Source organism: Gadus morhua, chromosome 1, assembly GCF_902167405.1.
Source record: "Gadus morhua chromosome 1, gadMor3.0, whole genome shotgun sequence".
Taxonomy (NCBI): Eukaryota; Metazoa; Chordata; class Actinopteri; order Gadiformes; family Gadidae; genus Gadus; species Gadus morhua.
The window spans coordinates 23,773,606-23,797,172 of NC_044048.1; the positions used below are offsets into that span (position 1 = coordinate 23,773,606).

Below are 23,567 nucleotides of genomic sequence, written 5' to 3' on the forward strand. Positions count from 1 at the left end.
AATGCACTTTATATTCAAGAATCTCAAAGTGCTTCAGAGAAAAAAAAAAAAAAAAAACTATTAAAAGGGGAACCTCAAAGAAAGATTAGCTAAATGCCCTTTTAAAGAGATGGGTTTTGAGGTTCCGTTTAAAAAGTAATATAAACATGTATATATATTTGATATACATGTGCACTTTTGTGGCTAATATATTGCCTAACGTTTTTCTTCCCTGGACTTCCGCCTACTGAAGTTTCCGAGGTTCAAGGAGATGGTCGCTAGATAGCCCCGGTGTTTAAACCAACCAACCTGTACTATGTCCGGTCACTGCCCTGCGCCGTCCACTACGCACTCAGACAAGCCACTCTGTGCTCTCCGGTTTGCCTTGTGTGTCGGCTGTTACTACTGACGACTGTCATCCAAAGCCATGTACAGAGCACTTTTAGAAATGGGGATACAGGTCATCCATGAGCAGGTGGCTAAAGCATCTTACTAAAAAGACATTGGGATTAAAATTCAGTTCCTTTAATGTACAGTATTAATTGACCGTGTCCTTTGTAACCCGTTAACTGACCATCACCATGGAAACCTGTTTACTGACCGTCTCCATGGAAACCTGTTAACTGACCATCACTATGAATAACCTGTTTATTGACCGTCTCCATGGGAACCTGTTTACTGACTGTCTCCCCCCCCTTCCCCCCGAGCTAGAGCTGACCAGAGACGCCTCTTCATCAGGAGGGGGAGGTGAAAGTCAAACAAAGTGTTACGTGCAATAGTAGCTGCTGCTTGCGTTGACAACTGGTGTTTCTTGTGCAGGACGCATCGAGAAGAAAAAATTTACAATTGTATTAAAATACCTTTTTCTTGTCATGACTTTTTTGGTATATTTTTTTGAAACACTGGTATGGAATTAGCACAAACTTTAGTTATTTTTACTTCAGCATCTCGAAGATTTTCATTGTGATGGATGCATGTTAAGTTACCAACTATTGCCAAATAAAGTCCCTTCACCAAAGGGATAGCCAGAGAGAACGTAACGGAAATCTTCGAGATTTCCAATTTAACTTTATGTTTTAATTGAAACAAAAATGACTTTAATCAGAAGATTATTAATGTTCTGCAAATTGGAATCAATAATAATGTAACGAATTTTGTTTACAACATTTAAGCAAAAGTGTACAATGAAACACATACATACGTTTCCATGTTAAAGATTTGTTGTTTATTAAAGTGCTCTGGGCGAGAAAAAAATAGCAGAATTCATACAGAATTATTTACAAATGTACCATTACAAAAGTGAGAGCTGAGAGAAACAGGTTTTGAAAGTGAAAAGCACTTTTCGCAAAGACTCGACTACTTGGCGTAATGTAAAAAACAATGAAGGAATTCGTAGTTCCTGACAGACAAAACCCAAGAAGGATCTGTTGACAAGGGTGAGACGAGAAGGGCCCCTCGTTCACAAGGTTAGGTCTGAAGGGACACTGGCGGTAGCGTTTCATTGTACAACTCCTTTGTTTCTTGTGAATGATTCTTCAGTGGTCAGCCTCACGGATTTCAGTAAGGCTCTTTGTTTAACCCATGGGCCACGGACTTAAAAAGTAAACGTGTAGTCAAAAAAAATGAATTTATATATCTATATAGACATATAAAGATTTACGTTTCCCAAAACCACTGGGACTTACTTCAATAATCTGTTGATTAAATCTAAACATGGAGGGAGTACCAACGTCGGGGATGCCTCTTTAACGGGTCAAGGATCAGTTATGGTTCCACGTCGACGCAACGCAATGACCACGCAGACGCTTTGACGCAGTCAGGAACCTGTTTTGGTTCTGTCGGGTTTTAGTGAGCGGACCAATCACAGCCCTTGCTGCTGCTGCGTCGCCTCGACGCAAGGTTACAATTTTTGTGAGGGCCACGTCGCTCGCGGTGGACACAAGGAGGGTCCGCAAGGACGCAAGGGGTCCGTAAAGCCCCTTGCGTTGTGTCGACGTGGGACCATAACTGAGCCTTTAGTAGATTGAGGAGACTGAACACAATACATGGCACACTCAACACTTACAGGAAATTAAGAGGAATGATCTCTCTTGGTCTTCTTGAAAAACATACAGTGATACGAGCTACAGTGATCAATGGGAACACTGGTCCACGGGCTGGTCGATAAGTATCCCGACTGAATAAATGACAGACCTTCCACATTATACATCAGACACGCTATACGTATTCAAAACACACGCACGCACACACAACTCAGACTTTGAGCACACCACCCACGGTAACAATCGCCGACTAAAAAGCCAACCTCCACCAGTACAGGGTCCCACCTTGTGTCAAGACCCCCGTTAGACGTGTGCATGTCCCCCTATGGCTTACGACGCGACTACCACCACGTCCACGACAAAGAACACGCACAAGACCGCCTGGGGTTTGACTTGAGTTTTTTTTTGGTCTGAATGGAATGGATGTTTCAGTTCTGGATAAGCACAACACAAAAGGTCACGCGAGGGTTAGGAGAGAGGTTTGTAAAACAACTGCTGAATACATTTGTAGTATCGCGAGAAGAGTCAAGAGTAATGGAACTTACTCTCTGCTTCAAGGTGCTGACAGCGCAGAGCGACAGCGTAGAAAAATACTCTAAGTACAAGGCTACGGTAGATCTGCACAACTGTGAGAACACGTTTAGAAGAATAATTAAGATCTTGTAAACCTTAGAAAAATGACATTAGTTTTCAATACAACGTACCAGTGGTGAAGGCACAGTCTATACATTAGAAATGCTATAGCATTGGTTTTCTCCTGCTTTACATTAAGATCTGAGTGAAAAAAAAGAAAAAAGGTATCAATCTTTTGACGAAAAATTCTGCTTTTTTCTTATTAAATGAAGAGCAACAGTCTTGTTTAACATTATAGGAAACGTTTTGGTTCTGCAACTTTTGAAAAAGCAACTTCACACAAGACGCCATTTGAGTTTTCAGCGAAGCAAAATACTTTTCCCCCCTTATGGTTTTCTTTATACACTTTCGATTAACTTTATACGCCATTTGTAACTGACGTTTCAGCCTTTAGAGCGACGCGAACACGCCAACGCTTCCAGGTGTGTAACCCTTTAAATATATGTATAAAATTAGACTTCATATCAAGCAGATTAAAAACGTAGCTCCATTAATTTGAACACGTAGGATATGTGGTAATTGTTGAGCCTTCCCTGACAGCCAGTGATCTTCCCGTAAAGTGTAGAAAGTGTTCCGACACCGGATCACAACGCTCACCTACGATGGCCCGCACAGACCATCGAATCAAATGGCCCGTGTGTACAGCGCTGTCCACACTCCAGGTCCGGAAGGGGAACGACCCTGCCAGGTTTTGCCTCCCACCTCACGATCTGAGCTCAGGGGAACTGATTGAAACGCTACCCCTCGGGGTAGACCTCGGTAGCCCAGCACAGATAGTAGGATAACAACACCCTGCAGGCACCCCCTTTCTGAACTTTGAAGGTGTCATTATAAAAAATATATAATAATAATAATAAAAATCAGAACCATGATTATTAATAATACAATTGTTAGTATTATTAATTATTATGGCTGATAATAAAAATCTATCGTTACTATAACTAGAATATTGAAAATTGTTATGAATAAACTATTCATATTATTAATTACAAATAATAATAATTCAAATCAAATTCATGTCATCAATGAATAACCATGTAGCTGGCTTCGACCCCAGGACCCACTGACTGGATATCATGTTTGATTGGCCGACAGAGCTGGCGGGGGGGACAATGGGCCAATCAGAAGCCCTCAGAACTCCTCTTCCTCAGAGGTGAGGTGGTGCTGCTTCTTCCTCACGTTCCAGTGTAAACATTGAGCCAGGCTCTCGAACCAGTCCGTGACCGGGTCCCGGAAGCAGATGGAGGGAACCGGGAAGCAGGAAGTGGTGATGGTGATACTGGATGGAGACACAGCAAACAATCAGACTGGGAGTTTCACAATAAAAGCGCAAAAAAGTATGACCTTATCTCACACACACACACACACACACACACACACACACACACACACACACACACACACACACACACACACACACACACACACACACACACACACACACACACACACACACGGTGGATCTTGCCACACAATGAACTTCCTCAAAGAGGTCTGTTACGGTAACAATGGGGTGGATTCCAAGAAGCAGGAAGTTACCGTGGACGGGTTACAAAAGAGTGTTAACAAACCAAAAAAGGGGCTATTATGTCAGGTCCCTGATGCGAAACTAAAGCCATCAAGTCCCAGGGCAGTTCCCTCTTCGATTCGATCCTCGACTATACCCTGTCCCTGGGAGGGTTCTGCTTCCTCTACAGACCCGGCTGTCTCTCCTGGCCGGCTGCCCTCGCCTCACCTCCATTGCAGGGAGGTACGGAGCACCTGTCCGTCATTCTAGCTGTCCATCCGTACGGAGGTCTGCCTCTCTGCCCGTCGTCAAAAAGACACTTTTACCCCAAGCTTAATATACAAAATACAAAACTAAATACAATTCCAGGCTTGAAGAGTTCTCCTTTTTATCGACCTCTTACTCAAAGATGTCTCCTGGTTCAACTGGGGATGGGACAATGGGGGGGGGGGGGGGGGGAACAAACAGGTAGTGCCCCCCACCATCGCCTACCCCTGACCCTATCCACCCGGTTGCCACGGCGACGGGCTCGGCGACTGACCTGTCCCCGTGGCAGATCTCCTGTCTCTTCCGGCCGTCGAACGACACCCAGGCAGTGTTCCGCGCCTCGCTGGACAGCATGACCTGAGAGGAAGAGGAGGAGCAGGAGGAGGAGGAGGAGGGGGAGGAGGAGGAGGGGGAGGAGGCCCAGAGGTCATGCTAAGGTCAAGGTGATGGGGTCCTCAGGTATCCTCTATAGGAGTATCTGGTTCTCAGGCCCAGTATAGATTAGGGCTGAACGATTAATCGAATTCAAATCAAAATTGCAAATGTAATTAAACGCGGTAAGCAAATCGCAAAGGCTGCAAAAAAAACAAAACATTACTGACTGGAATTCAGTACGATTCATTTATTTTAAAAATTCAATCGTTAAATAAAGACGTTTATAATATAAATTAATCTTAACATATCGGCCTGGCCTAAACGAAAGAGCAGTTTTTATGTTGACTGCTTCCAATGTTGTGTTGGACAGACTAAAGAATGTTTTTTTTGTGAATAATACACAACATAAGGAACTTAATAAATTATGAAAATCTCACATTAAATCGCAATATTGGTCAAAATAATCGCAGTTAGATTATTTCCCAAAATCGTTCAGCTCTAATAGAGATAACCAAGAGGAAAGGCCAAGAGACACCTAAACTATTTCATACCATGCGCAACACATTCGCACAATAAATACAATCTTTGGCCGTTTATCTCGTATGCACACTTGGACAACACTGGAGCAATAGTGTTGACACAGAGGAACCAGTTTTAAGGTTCCAGGTTCATCGTACACATCCTGCTTCTGGCATTGTACGTGTCCATTACTATTTGTAATGTTATTCTCAGACTCGTTCTGCTTATTGTTTTCTCGCGCCCGGCCCTGGCGGAAAATCCAGTCTGATTTCTTTCTGATTTCCATGCATTCTTTGATCCGTTCCCAACATCCTACCCCCTAGACTGCCGTCAGTGAAGCGTACTGTGTAATGTACTCACAGGGAACTTTGGATTGAACTCTGCAGTGAACTATGTATATGTAGTGAACTATGTAGTGAACTCTGCAATGAACTCTGAATATGTAGTGAACTATGTAGTGAACTCTGCAGTGAACTGTGTAGTGTTCTATGTAGTGAACTCTGTAGTGAACTCTGCAGTGAACTCTGCAGTGAACTCTGTAGGGAACTATCCAGTGAACTCTGTAGGGAACTATCCAGTGAACTCTGTAGGGAACTATCCAGTGAACGATGTAGTTAACGCTGAAGTGTGCACGATACACAACAGCAACTCGACGAGCGATCCCCAGCGCTCATCGTGTGACCGGTGGGGCGGTGGGGACGGTGTTGGGGGGGTCTGGGCGCTGGTTACCTTGAGCTCCACGCCGGCCGGTACCACGATGGGCCTGAAGGAGAGCGAGTGCGGGCAGATGGGGGTGATCATGATGGCCGGGACGTTGGGGTGGATCATGGAGGCGCCCGCCGCCACCGCGTATGCCGTGCTGCCCGTCGGCGTGGAGACGATCACGCCTGAGAGAGAGAGACGACACACACACACACACACACACACACACACACACACACACACACACACACACACACACACACACACACACACACACACACACACACACACACACACACACACACACACACACACACACACAGAGAGTTGGTTTTGGTTATGGACTAGATACATGGTCAGAAGGAAGCACAAGGAGAAGGAAAAGCAAAAGAAAGAAAAAAGGAAAAAGAAAATACCCAAATACGGTCATGTTTTCTCTCTGAATACTGCTGACTAACGTTGACTAGTTTGTAAGAATTGATCATATATATATTTTTCCATTGCTTTTTAACCACTTAGTGTTCGGGCCATTTTTGAAAACATTTTTTTGTTTTTGCACTACGCCTACTCTAGAGAGCGCTGCTCCTTCATAGTATGACCTCTAATCACATGCTTGGTCTCTTTGGAAAGCTGAGAACCTGTAGAATTTTATGACATTATCAGAATAACTATCATGTACTCTCACAGTGCTGGGAAGTCTATAATATTGTTTTTCCTCCCGGCCGGTTACACACAACTCCAAAACCAAGCTGATTGTAGTACCCTGGGTAACTCCATATCCCTTGGAAACACTACTGAGCCCTATCCCTAGGACTTGTGATGCTTTGTGTAAAAGAAGATCAACAAAGCATAAAAGATGAAGTCTCCAGATCCTTTTATGTACTGATACGTCCATTCGTTCTGGTCAGGGTCCTTTTGGATACTCCAAAAAAGACCTTTGGCTACCAAAAATGCATACTGTAAACAAAAGTGAACCCAAACATGTAGAAGCATAATCTTGGTCTCAAATGAAAGGTTACCCTCTGTGCTTTCTTGTGAACCATTTAGATAGCATACCAGATGTTCTGATATGTAATGAGACAGGTATAACCACACAAAAATCAAATTTTTAGCTATCCGACTCTGGGGAGGAGCCTGCTAGTTTACGCACACCCCTTGCGCATTTGTTTTCTCAACCACACGTGAGACGTTGTTTGACATGCTGGATATCGTCAGAAAGGTATTTTCATTGGCTATTAGGATATCTAAGGCCCGTCCCCGACCCTTCCTGTGTGCTGGTGTAGCTGTCAATCAAAGTATACACGCCCCGTTTTGATAGTGATCGCCTCATTGGCTTGTAAGGCTTGTAAACAAGGAAGTATTGGTCTTACAGACATGTGGGAGGGCTCTATGTCACCGTGAGACCCTGGCAAACACAGCGGATTCAATGAATCAGACGACAATAGCAGAATTCATACCCTGAATCGCAGTTTTCTACAAAAAAACAGTGGCGTTTTGGTTTTCTATTTTTCGGCTGCTTTGTATAAGATGGCTTGTGCATAAACACAATGTAATTACACTAAAATAATGTTTGATATTCGATTTCTGGGGACTCTTATGAACATTTCAAGACCCAACATGAAGTATCAACTCATTGCTAAGGATATCCGCAACGACGATAAAGTTAGAATGCACCAAGGGAGGAGGAGGGTGAGGGGGGCTATTTTGACCTAAGAAACTAGGATATTTTTGATCTATATTCGCCAAAAATATCTATTCCACCATATGGTTGACATTGGATGACATTCCTGAGATTCTAAGCTTTCAAACGGTGTATGACATGACTATAACACTCAACTGTATGATGCCGAAAATTGACCCAGCATGTTGGGGGGAAGGGCTGGTGTAACGAAAACGTGCCCGCCGGCAGGATTTGACCGTTAAGTGGTTAAGGGGAAGTCTTTGTTTATTTGTAGCATCACTTCATCATCATCAGCATCTCGACAGTCTCGACATCGAAGATGCCAATGTTTGTTTTTCGTTTTTTTTTTATTTCATGTCGTTTTTTTTTTTGTGTTGTTAATCATTCCATCATCATCTGCATCTCGACTGTCCAGACATGAGGGCTGGGCCCCGCCACCTTTGTGCGGGGCGTGTCCCGGGGTACTCACCGTCCCCCTGAACGGTGGTGATGAGGTGTCCGTCCAGGAAGAGGTCCACGTTGGAGAGGTAGGAGGAGGGCCCCCGGTCCACTACCACCTCGTTCAGAACCTGGGGGCCAGACGGCCAGCGGTCAGACACTCACACAGCGCGGCTCTCACCCAACAACACCATCGATGACACCGCAGGACGTCCCACCGCTCTCCCACCGCTCCCCCCCGTAGTATTATCACAACACCCATCGGTGGTAGATTCAAATAACACCTCAAATCAGGTCATGGTTTCTCTCTGAATACTAATCCTACAACTATGAACACTATACCTAACACTATCAATCATTTATCATACATCTATTTTTGTATTGCTTTTGCATTTTAAGGGGAAAAGCCTTGTTTGAATCTTCATTTCGTCATTTCAACATACACCAAAAACAACAATGACTCACTTTGATTCATCACTGCCATTTTATCACTTTTTTTTTTTTTATAAAAAAAACAAGCCTATGTTAAGCGGAACAGACCCTCCTCTAGCTCCAGTCATCTACCAGTAGGCCTGTGTGGTGTTAGCACACATAGCAGCTACGCATAGCAGCTACGCATAGCAGCTACGCATAGCAGCTACGCATAGCAGCTACGCATAGCAGCTACGTATAGCAGCTACGTATAGCAGGACACAGCACTGTTGGCCGGTCCGAGGCGGCGGCCATGGGGTGTGGGTAGGATTTGGTATTCGCGCCAAGGTGACTCATTGTGATCGTCATCCTGTCGTTATGACAACCTATTGTCATAACCACAGGTAGACCCACCTGCATGACACAGGAGCTGATATGGCGTTGATGGGCAAACCCCACAGAGTGCGAGTGCGGACTTTTGTTTGCCCTTGTGCCTGACTTCATTCCATCAGGTGACTGCCTGACGTTGATGAATAACTGAGTGGGAAACTCTGCTTGGTTCCCGGCTACAGGTGACTGATAGATAGAGAGACTTTATTTGTCATTGCACAGTCACCTGTACAACGAAATTGAATCGCTACATCTGAAGGTGCAGTAAAATATAAAGACAAGTCAACATAAGACATGAAGAACATACATCTCACTGTCACTATTATAATAAATACCATTAATAAGATTGAATCATTAAGAGTGAAAAAGGTAAAATTGCAATTGCCCGCAGGTGTATTTATTTTTTTTACTGCTAAGCAGTGTGACAGATTAGGTGGTGTTTAATGTCCTGATAGCCCAAGGAACTGTACGGTAATCCAAGCTACCACACACACACTCAACCGTGAAATTGAACATAAAATAGTCGCCACAAATTTGTCTCTCTTCGCAAATGGCAACAGTGTGAGCGACACGGCCTCTAATCTACCGTTGATGTCCTTTAATAAGGACCCCTGTTCCACCACCAGATGGGATGTCTTTGACATCACCACAGCCATGACAGCATCTAGCCCATAATGAGGGCACACGTGGCAGTGTCCAGCCACAGGCAGGATGGTGGACAGAGAGGGCATGGACAGCCTAGGTTATCTAAGGCGGTAAAACAACGGCTCTGGCACTGTGAACTCTGCACCGGCTGAGCCCCACGATCTTCACAACAAGCCCTCAAGCCCGTCTTGGGAGTCCTGTTTTGGAAGATAGTCCGTTCAGCCCTTAATCCAAGCTAAGCGGCCTTTTAGTAATTACGTCTCGCAACACATACGTTAAAACGTACACACTGCAACTTTTTTCACGGCAGCCATCAATTACGTTGGTCGATTATCAAGAGTGTTTAAAGAGTTGAATGCGTCCCGTCCGTTCTTGCTTAATGCAAACCCAATGTCTGTGTGACCCATGGAGAGAGTCGTGGAGGAAGTTGTGTTGGGTTAATAGGAAGTTGAAGTTCTGCCTCAAAAACCACCTTATTCTCTACAAGGTAATGTAAAGGAGGGGTTTTGTAAGAAGTTACCAAATCAGTAAGAATTTGTAGTCTGCGGTATATGCATCTTTCCCCTATTCTTTTATTTTGTAGACAAGTCTGACTAAATAAGAGTCCTCTCTTTAGTCTCTAAAGCCCCAGGACCGAGTCCTGGTGAAGAACGAAGCCTCTTTCTTTATGAACGTGGGCTCTCTTTAGTTACAATTAGGCTAAGGAGCCTGTTGTGAAATGTTTATGGTGTGGGCGTTCAAAACTGCCCACACCATAAACATTTAAATAATGACCACTCATCCCTCACAGATGAACCCAGTAGTGACTGGGAATACACCCTGATCTCTCTAAAAGGCGATAACTTCACAGCCCGGTCCAAGAGGGTTCCCCATTGACTACTTAAGGCCACGCAACTCAACCGCTTCTATCGACCCGGAAGCCAGCCTCGCAAAGCATGATGGGACATCTTGTTTGAACAGGGTGCATTGCATCACATTGGGCATCAGAGCTGCACCCTATTTTTAGGTTTGAGGATTCTGGACCGAATTCCGGTTATCTGACTGGCAGTAGATAACCCTACATTTCGATAGTCCCTGGCACCACAGCGCGGAGGTTGGGTTCGATTTCATAAGCCACAAAGAACAATGCATCTTTCTGGGAACAAATAGATTGCATTGTGTTGCACCTTGTGAACAGTTCCAGATAAACCAAGAGGGATAAACCAACCATGACTTGACAGGAATATATGAAGCAAATTAAGTAAGAAGTTGTGTTCAGATAAGAGCAGGCCATAAATATGTAAGTACATGTTTGTTTTACGACGTGTGACTGTATTAATGTTTTTTGTGTTACTACGATACACATTATTACCATTCCGGGATTCCATGTCTTCCAACATTCTAGGCTTCAGACGTCATCTGAATTGAATGTTTTTTGCACATTATTGCAACAGCCCCACCGAAGCGGGAGTGCGCATGATGAAAACTGTTCCCTTCTAAAACTTCCTACCTGGTACTGTGCGGCCTTGTGCATGCCTTCTCCATCCCCGTTGGTGAGGATGACTCCGTTCTCCTCCACCTTCGCCCTCTTCTCCCGGCTGTCCTTCTGCACGCGCACACGCAGCCGACTGCGCAGCACGATAGACACGTTCCCTGCACACACACACACACACACACACACACACACACACACACACACACACACACACACACACACACACACACACACACACACACACACACACACACACACACACACACACACACACAAATTAATCAAAGTTAGTGGTAGTAAATGTATTGCTATACTATTTAGTTATAATAAGAATTAATAATCACAATAAATCAGATATGACGTCAATTAATTTACATTAACAAGCAGATTGGACCTCTTGCTCAGTGGTTTCTTAAGGCAGACTGCGGCGATTGGGTTTGAACCCACAACCATTTGGGTGAGAGCGCGAAACCAACAGCGAGACTACCGTGCCCAATAAAACAAAATAACTAAAAACCAAAAGGGAACATTGTATGGCTTTATTGGACGACTTGGACAATGACAAAGCCACCAGCAACCTACCCAACCTTCCACTCTTGCTGAGCCAGGCTCAATCCAAAGACGCTTTCATCCAAAGCAACTCACTATGACCGGTCAATTATAAGTGGCGTTCATTTCATACCAGTGCTCTACAAAGAAGTACCCAGGTCGGTCGATGAAAGGATCCTCTCATTAATATCTGTTGCATATTGCCCTTTTGCAACTGACCTGCCACTAGCCCCCGCTTTGCATAAGCCCTAACTAACCAATTAGGCAGGGACTTTTCCCCAGCTACATAATTAGCATGATTGGCTTCGGTGCACGGAACAACGTCCGCAGTTCAAGTGATCGTGTGTTCTTCATCATTTTTCTCGTGGTTTTAAGATGCGCCTTCTACATTGTGATGCGTGTGGTGTGTGTGTGTGTGAACATACCCTCGATGACTTGGTTGAGCTGAGACTGGTATGTGTCGAAGTTGAAGGGGGTGAGGAAGCCAAGAGAGCCCAGGTGGAAGGCCATAACTGGGGGAACACTCTCCTGTGATCGCCCCCCACCACCCAGGCACACAAAACACACCCAAGAAAAAACGGTTAGGCCTAAAAAAATTAAAAGTTTGGTTCCTGTTGGTTGTCAGTTGAGGTCATGGGTAGGTAGGGAATTTATTTTATTTTTTTGTTTGATTTTTGCCAGCGGCAGCGAATGATAGGTAGGTTGTTTTCATTTAAAAACAAGAACATTTGCTCATCCTTGTACAGAATGAAGAGGTGCTGTACAAAAACGTAATTATAGTTTGCATCAATTATTTTTTTTTAAGCTCATAAAATAATTTGGGTCGCACATAAATTGACAGGGTCGGTCGGAAACCGGAACCAAACAATTATTTTTGTTAGGCCTTAGAATAACATTTCTGTCTTTTAGCTAAAATGTATAAAATGCAGTGTTGTAATGTCCTGTAAAGACGTCGACATTCCAAACATAAGTTGTTTTTAGGTTCAGGTTACGGTTGGGGTTACCTGGAAAAGTGAGGAGGCGTACAGCAAGGTCCCATCGCCACCGAGACAGATGATGAAGTCCACGTAGTTGGAGATATCGTCCAGATCTACCAGGTGAACCAAGAGCGACAGACGGTGTGTTCAGATACACGTCATTTATGATAAGTAGCAGGCATGGTTGTGGCATCCTATTGTACTTCACATTATATCACATTTGTCAGGCTTGGTTCATCGGACGGTTTTACTATCATCATATTTTTACTCATGACAGCAGCACAGAAACTGAGTTATGGCTCATTGGTTTCAACATTGTTATGTGACAGATCTTGAGGGGTGGTGTTTGGTACCGTCACGGAATGTGCAGAATTTGTTCATGGTGGTCCGGAAGGCGTCATCGCCTGCGATGGCAGGGTCCTCTAGAACTTTTCTCTCCACGTAAACAATCATGCTCTTCACCTGCAGGCACAGGAAAAGAAAAAATTGAAAACACGCTTTCTTGCTCTTGCACGAAAATGCACCATAAACATCTTAACCTGGGTGTGTGCTGTGCGTATCTCCTCTTCCCAAGGTGGGGTCCCAACCCTTAGGTTTGGAAACAGTACGACACAAAATGGCATGTCTGGTCCGAACGTTTTTCTTCTACTTTACTGCTTCTGCGACCACTATTGTGTCATTCAGCAGACACGTCTACCCAAAGCCACAAACACAGCGTTTCCATTTAGAAACATCACAATAAAGAGCAGGTAGGAGTTGGGCTCCAGACTTGCTACCGGTAGACTGTAGAGATCAGGGTTCAACCCCAGAGCCCTTCCGCAAGGAAGTAGGGCCGGGTGATTAATCGGATTTGATCGCGATTTCGATTTTAGCGTCAAACGATCACAAAACAAATATAATCAGAACAGCTGGATACATATCTGTACATTAATTTAGATTTGATTTTTTTTTCTTTTCGACCATTTTGTTGAGTTGTGAAAGTAAAGTGTTGTTAGGGAGAGACATGCTGAATAAATACATCATGTTTTCAAATAAAGAAAAGTCGTGATTTCAATATGGACCAAAATAATCGTGTTCATGATTTTTTCCATAATCTAGCAGCCCTCCCAGGAAGTAAAACACCTTCGCCCAGTAGCCCATCCTTCCCCTACATCCCTGAGACAGATGTTGCAGCATTGCGTCCTGAGACGGTGGTAGAGACCCAACACCCCAGCTGAGCACCTCCCTCCAGAGAGAAGCTCTGCGCCCGCACCCACCTCGGTGAGGAAGGTACACAGCTCCTTGAATGGCTGGAGAAGACCTGCGTCGCGGATCTTCTTGATGACAAGGACACTTTTGGGAGGCTTGTTCCATGTGAGTCTCTGGCTGGCCGGGTCCTGGATGTGCCTAGGCGTGGGGAGACAGAGACGGAACGATTGAGCCGGGATTAACCTCAGGAAGACCGGGAGGGGGGGTGTGACTGGGAAGGCTGTTGGACTACTTCCTTACCTGGACAGGTTTCAGAACGTGAAAGAGTGGTTATTTATTGGGAGAGCGGGTTCTGGTATGACACAGGCTGAATGCCGCAGAATGAGCACTTGTTATACGGTACTGATTGGAATCAATCAGACACGTCATTTGAACCATTTTTAATGCTAGTCATGAGGCTGGATATTACATACAACAGTTCGGTAAGAGTACAATATTAATACTGACATTTGCTTGAAGAGTCTTGGGTACTTTTTGGTGCAATAAATGTAAAAAACTAAACACATCATGTACACGACATCCAGCTTGAAAAATGAGTCCTCTAAGGGGCCACTCACTCTAGGGCCATGGCCCCGGGCCCGAGCTCATTTGCATACTAAAGTCTAGAACGTTTGGCTAGTGTGACCATGCCCATCCGTATTCCAGCACGGAACAGCCCCTTGGCCACGGCACACTTGGGAGAGGTGTGCCGTGGCCAAAGTACAGATGCTAATGAGATGACGCACGCGGATACGCAACGTGAGCTGGACAATTTGGGCCGACAACAGCATTCAGTCGCAGCTGGACACCACGCTTGGTGATGACGTATTTATCGTATTATGACGTGTGTATGAAGGAGCAATCGTGCCCAGGCCACTGCCTTTGGGAGCAGTGTGACCACGGGCCAGCGGGGGGAGTGGGGAGGGGGGGAATCGTGCTGAATCTTCCTACAGCACGGAACAGGCAAACTTGCCTAGTGTGAGTGCGCCCTAAATAGCTGCTGTTCCAAAATACAACACAGAATAGATGATACATAAAGGGTGTCCTCTGTGCTGCTTCTTGACCTGCTGTTGACCTGCTGTTGACATGACAAAACACGCCACCCCTGTCCGTCGTCAAGAAGGACTGGAAAAGCCATCAGAGTCTCCAGACATACAAGGAAGTCATTGATCGAGGCATTGAACAAGTTATTTTGCGTATGAGTGATTGAGGCAGATAACCGCAGAATGTGACTGGCTTGCATTATTTGCAGGGAATTCATAACCACGAGGTAGTGGCCATGAGATAACAGTCAAGCCAGAAGTGATGGTCTGTGTCAGGCTAGAAGCTAATTTTTTGTTTTTGAAATAGTTCCTTGTCCGATATAGACTTGAGTCGTATACCGTTCAAGCGTATGTGCACAGCGCCGCCCCATATGTACTCTGAGGGCTGGGCTCGGTCTTAAAAATAATGAGTAATAATGAGCTATTATCATAAATAATAATTCAATGATTATCAATGGAAATTGCTATTTTCCATTCTTATTCTCTTACTTACGGACCAATATATTTTCTACAGGAATACAATGGAATCTCACCTCCCTACATGAGCAGTGGCTGGACAAAGCACCTAGGCATTAACGTGTTAAGGATTAGTTATGGTTCCATGTCGACACAACGCAAGGGGGTGACGGACCCCTTACGTCCTTGCGGACCCTCCTTGTGTCCACTGCAAGCGCCTGACGTGCGCCTCCCCAAAATTGTAACCTTGCGTTGAGGCGACGCAGCAACAAGGGCTGTGATTGGTCCGCTCACTAAAACCCGACGCAGAACCGAAAACAGGTTCACGACTGCGGTGCGTTGCGTCAAACCGAAGGGGCGGTAAATGGACCCGTATCAGAATAGGTGAGATGCACATCATTTCAAATCTCTGTACGGAAATCGTACACAACGCTGTGACGTCTTACCGATGAATATGTTACTACCTCTAAAGAATGAATTTAGTTTTTATGTTGTCAACTTGAGTGATTTGCAAGGAGAAATAACCAATATTAATTTCCAGTACTGCTTCATACATTCGTGTTGTCCAACAATCGTGATATCAACTCAGTAAGAAAATAAATCACAGAAAGGTCAGTGATTCAGTCTGAGATTTCTTTGTTGACACACGTTGGCCCAAGTAAACTGGATTCAGAGATGTGGACACTCCCCTGCCCCATATCACCATGTTCAGTCATTCATTTTGGGCCCGAGATATTAACTAGTAGGCTCGGAACAAGTTATCAAGTAAGTGACTCGACTGCAGTTAAAAAACAAGGGTTTCCAATGATGTGGACCTCAAAAGTAGACGATAGAACTTAGCCGCCTCAACTTAAGCCCAGCGGTGAGACACTGGCTCAGCAGACTTTTCTGTTTGTCTTTGCAGACATCAGAACTTGCTAAAACACACACACACACACACACACACACACACACACACACACACACACACACACACACACACACACACACACACACACACACACACACACACACACACACAAAGATAAGTCTGATTTTTACCATTTCGACTCATTGTTGTTGATGTCCCTGGGGATGTCTTGGCTTACACACCGCGCCACTTTCATGTCTGGCTTCATGTGATGAGCAGGGGGACAGCGGGGAGCATGTAGGAAAGACTGGCCTTGGCCCAGCATCTATACTACCCTAGCCCCTACAGTCCATGTGCTGAGCTTCCACTGAAAAATGGCCACATTTTACATGACCAAGACTTAGGGTTAAGAAAAAAAAAAAAAAATGATGTAAAACAAATCGAAAATAAAAATGAAAAAAATCAGAGCTGCAATAACAAAATGTTTTTGGTCAGCTGCGGCTCGAAAACCAAAACTCCCCTCCTTCAATCAGAAGAGGAACAGGTCCAACACGTGCTTGGCATATGCATGGGTCTTCCCTCCTCCCTCTCCTCATCCAGGCTGATCTGGGACCCAGCGGTCGCGAGTTGCTCTCTGCTCAGCCGGGATCAAGATCTGTTCCCACTCGGTTCTCTCTAAAGTGTCCTCTCTGGCAGACTGCTGAAGCAAAACCACTCACTGCTCTTTAAAAAGGCAGAGTGACATCATCCACTTAGCTCCGCCCCCTAGTTCTCGACACACAAGCAAGAACGCATAAACACACATACTACTCCCCCCCCGAAGAACACACCCCATTTCTCTCTCCTTCTTTCCTGGATCAGTAATAAGGAAACTGGGCCGGACCTTCCTTTATGTGTTAGCCACCCAAGACTATTGTCTAATTCCGATCACTCATTGACAACTTTATGATCAGATGGAAAAGATCTCATGGCATTCAACTAGAGCTGTCAAGCGATTAAAATATGTAATCGTAATTAATCGCATTAATGTCATAGTCTAATTAATCGCGATTAATCGCAAATTATTTTTCTATGCTAAATATCCCTTGATTTTTTTGTCCCATAATTCTTCTCATTTTAATTCTCTTATCAACATGGTGAAGTGCATCGGCTTGCCTTGTGCAAATGATTTTTTATTGATAACAACATTGGCATATACACTGATCAAAACAGGGCGATACAAAAAAAGAGCCTATAGTGCAATTAAACGACTGCTTTGAACAAATGTCATTTGAACATAGCAGTCAATTATTTATAAAATAATTGCGTTAATCGCGCGATAAAAAAATTAACGCCGTTAAATTTGGTTTGCGTTAACGCCGTTTAACTGACAGCTCTACATTCAACCCATGCAAACACTGCGACCGGTAACACACTAGCTTAACCTGCTTTGGCTCATTTGCTTATCATTTGTTTCGGATTGTTTGCCAAAGTAAAACACAAAATAGAGATAGCAAGCCGCGCAATAATCTATTAGCTCAAACTCAAATTAAATATGAATTACAATTAAAATGTGGCATATGTATTGGACCTCATCCTTCTTTCTGCTCCGTTGACCTGCGACAATGCGCGACCTCCACTCTAGTTCCCTCACAGTGTTGTTCCACAAACTGAATTTAGATGATAAATTACACTATACTACGCCCTGTTCCCATGCAAATTATACTCTACATTCGTGCATTTCTAACAAACATGAAAAAAAAAAAAAAAAAAAAATTCTTAATTCACACCGACTGGTCTTGCATCAGTCCGAGAATCCAGCATGGCGATGTAGATATAGTTATTCATGTTAGAGCAGGCCCTGTGATCGGTTTGCATCATCAGGTAAACAAAACTCCTAAGAGTGACCCCTGGTGTACGGACAGGGCCCAACGAGAGGACCCAAAACTGGGTGTGACCCTCTACTCAACAAACACTTAGGCATCCTGCTCTTCCTGAAAAGCTGGTTTCTTTCAACCCTGTTTCCTATCCTAGCTCCTAGCTATCAGTATGTCATCACTGAGACACACATCAATGACTGAGGCATGAAGGAAGACACTCGGCAGCCATAATGGATAAAAGATGTACAAACCCATGCTACCAAGTCTCTCTCTCTCTCTCTCTCTCTCTCACATTCACACACTGCCCTTCCTACTGAGGACACATTTTATTCTTTTTTTTTTTTTCTAATGCATCTCATTTTATGCTTTAGTCCCTCCTTTGTTGAGCTCAATGAGCCTGGTCATAACAAACCTTTTATCAGGGGTGGATAACTCATTTGAGGTTGCAGGCAATTATATTCCGAATTTTACTTCATTGGGGCCAAACTCAAATAAAGAGTCCGGATAGACTTGAAATTTGGTTTTCAAGTGATTTTCGTCACAAAGTTGACCGGTGTGTTTGTCGTCACCTTCCCTGGGTGCATGTTTATAAGGGTGAATATGATATTCTTCTTTTAGACCGCTATATGCTGTATGGACAAGAGGCACCCTAGGTTGATATTGAATTCAGTGAATAAATATTTGCTACCAAGCTTTTGTTAGATGCAACGACATCAAAAAAACACACCACTACTTATCTGTAAACCACTAGATGTGGACTTCATCTTACATAATCTTGGGCTATGGGACTGCATCATTATTCAGCGATGGAACAGACGCCAACATAATATACATGTTGGTTACCTCGGCGACATCATCAAACACAGCACAAAAACCATCGGTACCTCAAGTGACGAGAAGAAAAACGGAAAAAACAAATACATCCCTTTCAAAGTAGTGATTCTAATAGCCGGCCATGTACTGTACTACTTAGTCCAACTTACATGATGGTGTTGGGGTTGTGCAACATACAGGCCTTGGGGCCGAAGGTGGTCACTGGGCTGGGTCCATGCAGGGACTGGGTCCTCCTAGGGGGTGGGGGGGAGAGAGAAGTGGAAGAGCAGCAGTTGACATAGAGCTGGTGTGGGTGAAATGCACGGCCTTTGCATTGGAAAGAAAGCTACAACGTCATTACGAGGGCAGAGCCACCATACTCATCACCATACTCATCACCATACTCATTAAAGCCTTTTCACAGAGTCGCATCGTAGGAGAAATGCAGGCTAGGCTCTTTGCGGACGGGATCTGGTTTCACCAGCTTTGCAAAGGTTCAAACGCCATCTAGTTATAATGAAAATATCTATCTAAGTCTTGGCGTACACATTACTATGACAAAACGGCTCACAACTTACGCATTGCCAAGTTTTTACTAGAAGGACATAAATAACTAGCGTCTATTACGTTTACTAAATTAACTAAACTTGTAGTTTGAAACCAACTTGTAACCTCTAGTTTGTTTTTGACTTACTTAGGAAAAAGTAAGCACTTTACGCAAAGATGAAGTAACAAGCTTACACAAAGCTAGTGAAACCCGGGTGAGGGCACGGGTTAAAAAACGAGTGAAGTCTACTACCGATGCCCTGGTCAATCAAAAACATAAGTGTTAACAGTGACACAGCACTCCTGTGCTAAGGGTCTACTGAATCCCATGGTTTGGTTTCAGACTCTACCGTTTCTATGGTTTTATAAATAAAGACGAATGTGATGAATCATAAAATCAATGAGAAATGTAAATTCTATTTGTGTTTCTCTGACTTTAAAAACAAGCAGAAAAACCTTTTTCCGCAGTTGCATCACCCGTGTGTGTGTGCATTAAAAAAGAGAAAGGAAGCTCTTTAAAAAACATATTGTTTTGTTCAACATATTTAAATAGCCCCATAGTAGTAATTCTACTCAGTCAGATCCTATCTAATAGTACTTTCCCATAACACTGACAATAACAGAAATAGGCCTGTCCGCAACAGCTGATCATAAAAATCTATTCTCAAGCCGACATAATGCTCAAGCATAGCTCTTATCTTGAGGAGAAAAAAGGAAAAAAAAAAAAAAAAGTATAACAGACAGATTTTCCAGATCCACTGCAATGACTCCCAGACAACACACAACAGAAAACTCCTCACACATCAAGATGAAAAGTATGAAAATGCATAAAAACACAGTACAACAACACATAATAACATAATCCTACAAATAAAACAACGGATTAGGAAAAAAAAAATGCTTAAACAATTAAATCCAATGAATAAATCTGGCTCAATGCGTGCATTAATCCTCATCAAAACGCCATCTGAGAGGACCGGGGATGAAAGGTCAGCTGAGGGGTGTTAGGAGTGGGGAGAGCCGTCTCTCTGGCCCCGGAGCGCTTGGAGATGAATGGCATTGGCTCACAGATGAGCAAATCCTATTAGCGGGCCTGGGTTTTAGAGAGGACCATCTGGACGTTATTTTTACATTTGTTTATTTATTTACTTGGTTGCACCGCACTTCATTATCGCAGAGCTCTCCGGAACCACTGCCCCGCCTACAGGGCCACAGATACAGGTCTTACCCTGAAGCCCTCAACATGAGACGGAAATACTTTAATAACAGAATACCCGAGGCGTCACCCTTTACAACCCAAGCCTGAAGAGATATTGTAATGCCCGTGTTTAACCAGGGACGGGGTCGGTTAGTTTAAGATTAAATAACCATGACGAATTGATAGAACCTTGATTTGAGTTGTACAGCTACAACGCCTTTAAATACATTAATACAAAGATAAAAGATGGTATTGTATACACACACACACACACCTGAGCTGGGAACGTGGGTTCATCTCTGGAAGAAGACGTCTTGCCAATGCACAAACTCTTCTACTTCTCTGAAGACGCCAATCAACTTGCTGGCTTTAGAGTATGCAAGTGTTTGTCAAGAGTATCCCTGGGGCAACAGTGACCAACAATTGACATTTATGGAGTAAGCGAAGATGGTTCAATACGTGATTACGCGATACGTTTCTTTTTTAAAAAGGTAGACTTCCCCTTGCAGAATGAGACAGCATTTCCCCTTTGTATTATTCCCCGCCGAAATTTATTCCAATTATTGTTGTTCATCGAGGTGACTTGTTTTTGTCACACTAGCACATGCCACATGTTGCAATATACTATTTCACACCCACACAAACAACACATTGCTTGTTTGAGATTAGGTAAATAAGTGTCAAAAGGATGCACCAATGTATCAGCCATACATTGTTACCGGGTGATTTGCGCCTTGTTGACTGCAATCACTCTATCTGCAGACAAAAGGACATTCACAGACGGCACGGCAGTGGCTGATTTTTTATCTATAGAATCAATTTGTATGATTGAATTTGTGCTCATTTAAACACAGTGTGATAAAGTGCTGATAATAAGACTATAAAAAAACAAAAAACAAACTAACAAACTAAAATAACCATCGGCATCTGAATAAGCTGTCTGTCAAATCTTTATCAGCCCAGCATTTCCCAATCGGTGCATCCCTTTGCTACTGAAAGTGAGAGCTGATGACCCGCCCCCACTTCCCCAGAATGGTTAATGAAGACCCTGATATACTGAAACAAAATCAATTGTCGTGTGAGGCTGGTGAACCCTGCATTTCTTTGATAGGGTACAATATAGCCACTGTGTGATCTTGGGTTTATTAATTTACTAGCCTGAGTCACGGTGGGATGAAACACAGCAATTTACGCCGTCTTGTTCACCAATTGCAGGCAGTGGTGTATTAGGGGGAGTGTGGGAAAGGCTTGACTAGTTTGGTTGAGTACCCTGTATCGATCCTGGTCCACGGTGGTGTTTTAGATTTGGTCCCAAACCTGCCATTTTATCTGTGTGAACACGCTAATGTCGATTTGATGTACATCAGGGCCTTTAGGGAACGGTACAGACTTAGTAGTAACAACTGCATGGCACAATAAGTCGTGATTCAATACATAGCAATGGGTTGGGTTTCTGGAAGAGACAAATGCCTTTGGCTTAACTGTTGCAGTTTGTTGACACTTGAAGGCAAGATAATCAATACCTGTTGCTTTTGTTAAAAGGTGTACAAATTGGGTCAACCACAAAGCAGAACTTTACTATAAGCTGTATTGACTTTATTTATACAGCTTATATTATTGTAGTAATACATATAATATTTACTTTTGGCATTCACACAAATATTGTTTGTTCTGTTTAAACGCTTTACCAGAGAATATGTCTGTAACAACCATCATTGTTCATCCCAGTTGCTACTCCAAAACACTTTCTCAATATCAATACGTTTCTTGAACTTATTTCTGGATCAATCTATTATTAGATACATTCGTTATGCAGTCTACCTGTATGCCAAGTCTACCAGCAGTCAAGCAGCCCCCCAATCGATTTGCGGTACGACAACACTGTTTTCATTATACCAAGCATAAGGTGGTCAAACCACATGAAAAAATATCAAACATGTTAGAAAATATAGCCCGACCACCAGCCACAACACAATAACTGTGTTATTGTCGCAATACAATTGCTGACTACAAACAATTGTCATCAATAAGTATTTGTAAATAATAACAAGGTAGGTCTCGAACGGAACTCCATCAACAGACCCCGACTCTTCCACCCACCTACCTGTTGTTGACAGCGGGTCTCCGTAAACCGGATTTCAAATGTCACAACACCGTGCGGGTTCAGGGGAGCTTGAGCTGAGGCTGTATCCTACCTGTTGTCGGAGGAGGAGGAGGTGCTCAGACTGCGAGGCTTCCTGGTGTGGACGCTCAGGGTGCGACCGTGGCCCTCCCCGCCGTCACAGGTGGAGCAGCAGTAGGAGACAGCCTCCACCTCGTCTCCGCCGTCCATCTCAGACACTACGAGTCCGCCCCGGGAGAGACCGTCCGCAGCAGCGACATCCTCGACACCTACGGCGGCGCAGGGGCGACACACAGCAGGTAAAAAAAAGTGAGCGGAACCGACAACATGTTGACGGTCACAAAGCAGACGTTGACAAAAGCAACACGATCGCGTACGGAGGAGTTGAATGACCTGATCATTCTGGCACCATCTGCTAGCAACACATTCACACACTCACTAATGGCTAACACGCTAAATTGGCGATAAGCTAGTTGCCCATAACAAGCATAATAATTACGTAACCCACACATTCAAACAACCACTACCGTTAGTCCACCAGACAAGGAATAAAGTAAACTCTTACAGAAAGAACTGAGGCAGGGCCGAAGGGTTTCTGTCAGGGAGTGAAACAATTGTTCTACAGTCGCTTAATCATCATTTTTAGTAGAATAGCTTTCCCTCCCCAGCGAGCTGTCAACAGCAGTCATCCCAACAGTTCCTGATCCGATCCCCGGGACCAATGGAAGCTGAGCAATCACTGACGTCACGCCGGAGTCACGGGGGACTTTAGCCACTTGCAAGCCATGTGGCCATCTATAATAGGTCCATGATGTGGCCCCGTAGAGTTAATTAATCTAGTTTTAGATTAGTAACATTGCAAAT

The 23,567-nt window shown here is 44.0% G+C and overlaps 1 protein-coding gene across 5 annotated transcripts; it reads right to left on the bottom strand.

The window, feature by feature from the left end:
* Positions 1–1,181: 1,181 nt before the first annotated feature.
* On the bottom strand, positions 1,182–23,428 carry nadka (NAD kinase a). 5 transcript variants are annotated; one of them, XM_030356273.1, is made up of 12 exons: positions 23,269–23,428; positions 22,777–22,972; positions 19,008–19,091; positions 13,846–13,975; positions 12,943–13,051; positions 12,617–12,702; positions 12,038–12,140; positions 11,079–11,221; positions 8,175–8,274; positions 6,052–6,209; positions 4,703–4,785; positions 1,182–3,933 (listed from the first exon to the last, which is right to left on the bottom strand). In XM_030356273.1, the coding sequence occupies exons 2-12, from the start codon at positions 22,911–22,913 to the stop codon at positions 3,786–3,788; spliced, it is 1,281 nt and encodes a 426-aa protein (XP_030212133.1). In that variant the 5' UTR covers positions 22,914–22,972; positions 23,269–23,428; the 3' UTR covers positions 1,182–3,785. The 5 variants fall into 5 exon arrangements, with proteins under 5 accessions (XP_030212133.1, XP_030212141.1, XP_030212168.1 ...); XM_030356281.1 differs by lacking the exon at positions 23,269–23,428 and adding an exon at positions 23,097–23,115; XM_030356308.1 differs by lacking the exon at positions 23,269–23,428 and having other exon boundaries at positions 22,686–22,795.
* Between the last annotated feature and the right edge of the window lie 139 nt (positions 23,429–23,567).

Coding starts and splice junctions, on each gene's coding strand:
- nadka (XM_030356273.1), bottom strand. CDS start 22,913: ATGGACGGCGGAGACGAGGTGGAGGCTGTCTCCTACTGCTGCTCCACC. Junction 6,210..8,174: donor CACCACCGTTCAGGGGGACG/GTGAGTACCCCG, acceptor TCTCTCTCTCAG/GCGTGATCGTCTCCACGCCG. Junction 4,786..6,051: donor CGGCCGGCGTGGAGCTCAAG/GTAACCAGCGCC, acceptor TCTTCCTCTCAG/GTCATGCTGTCCAGCGAGGC.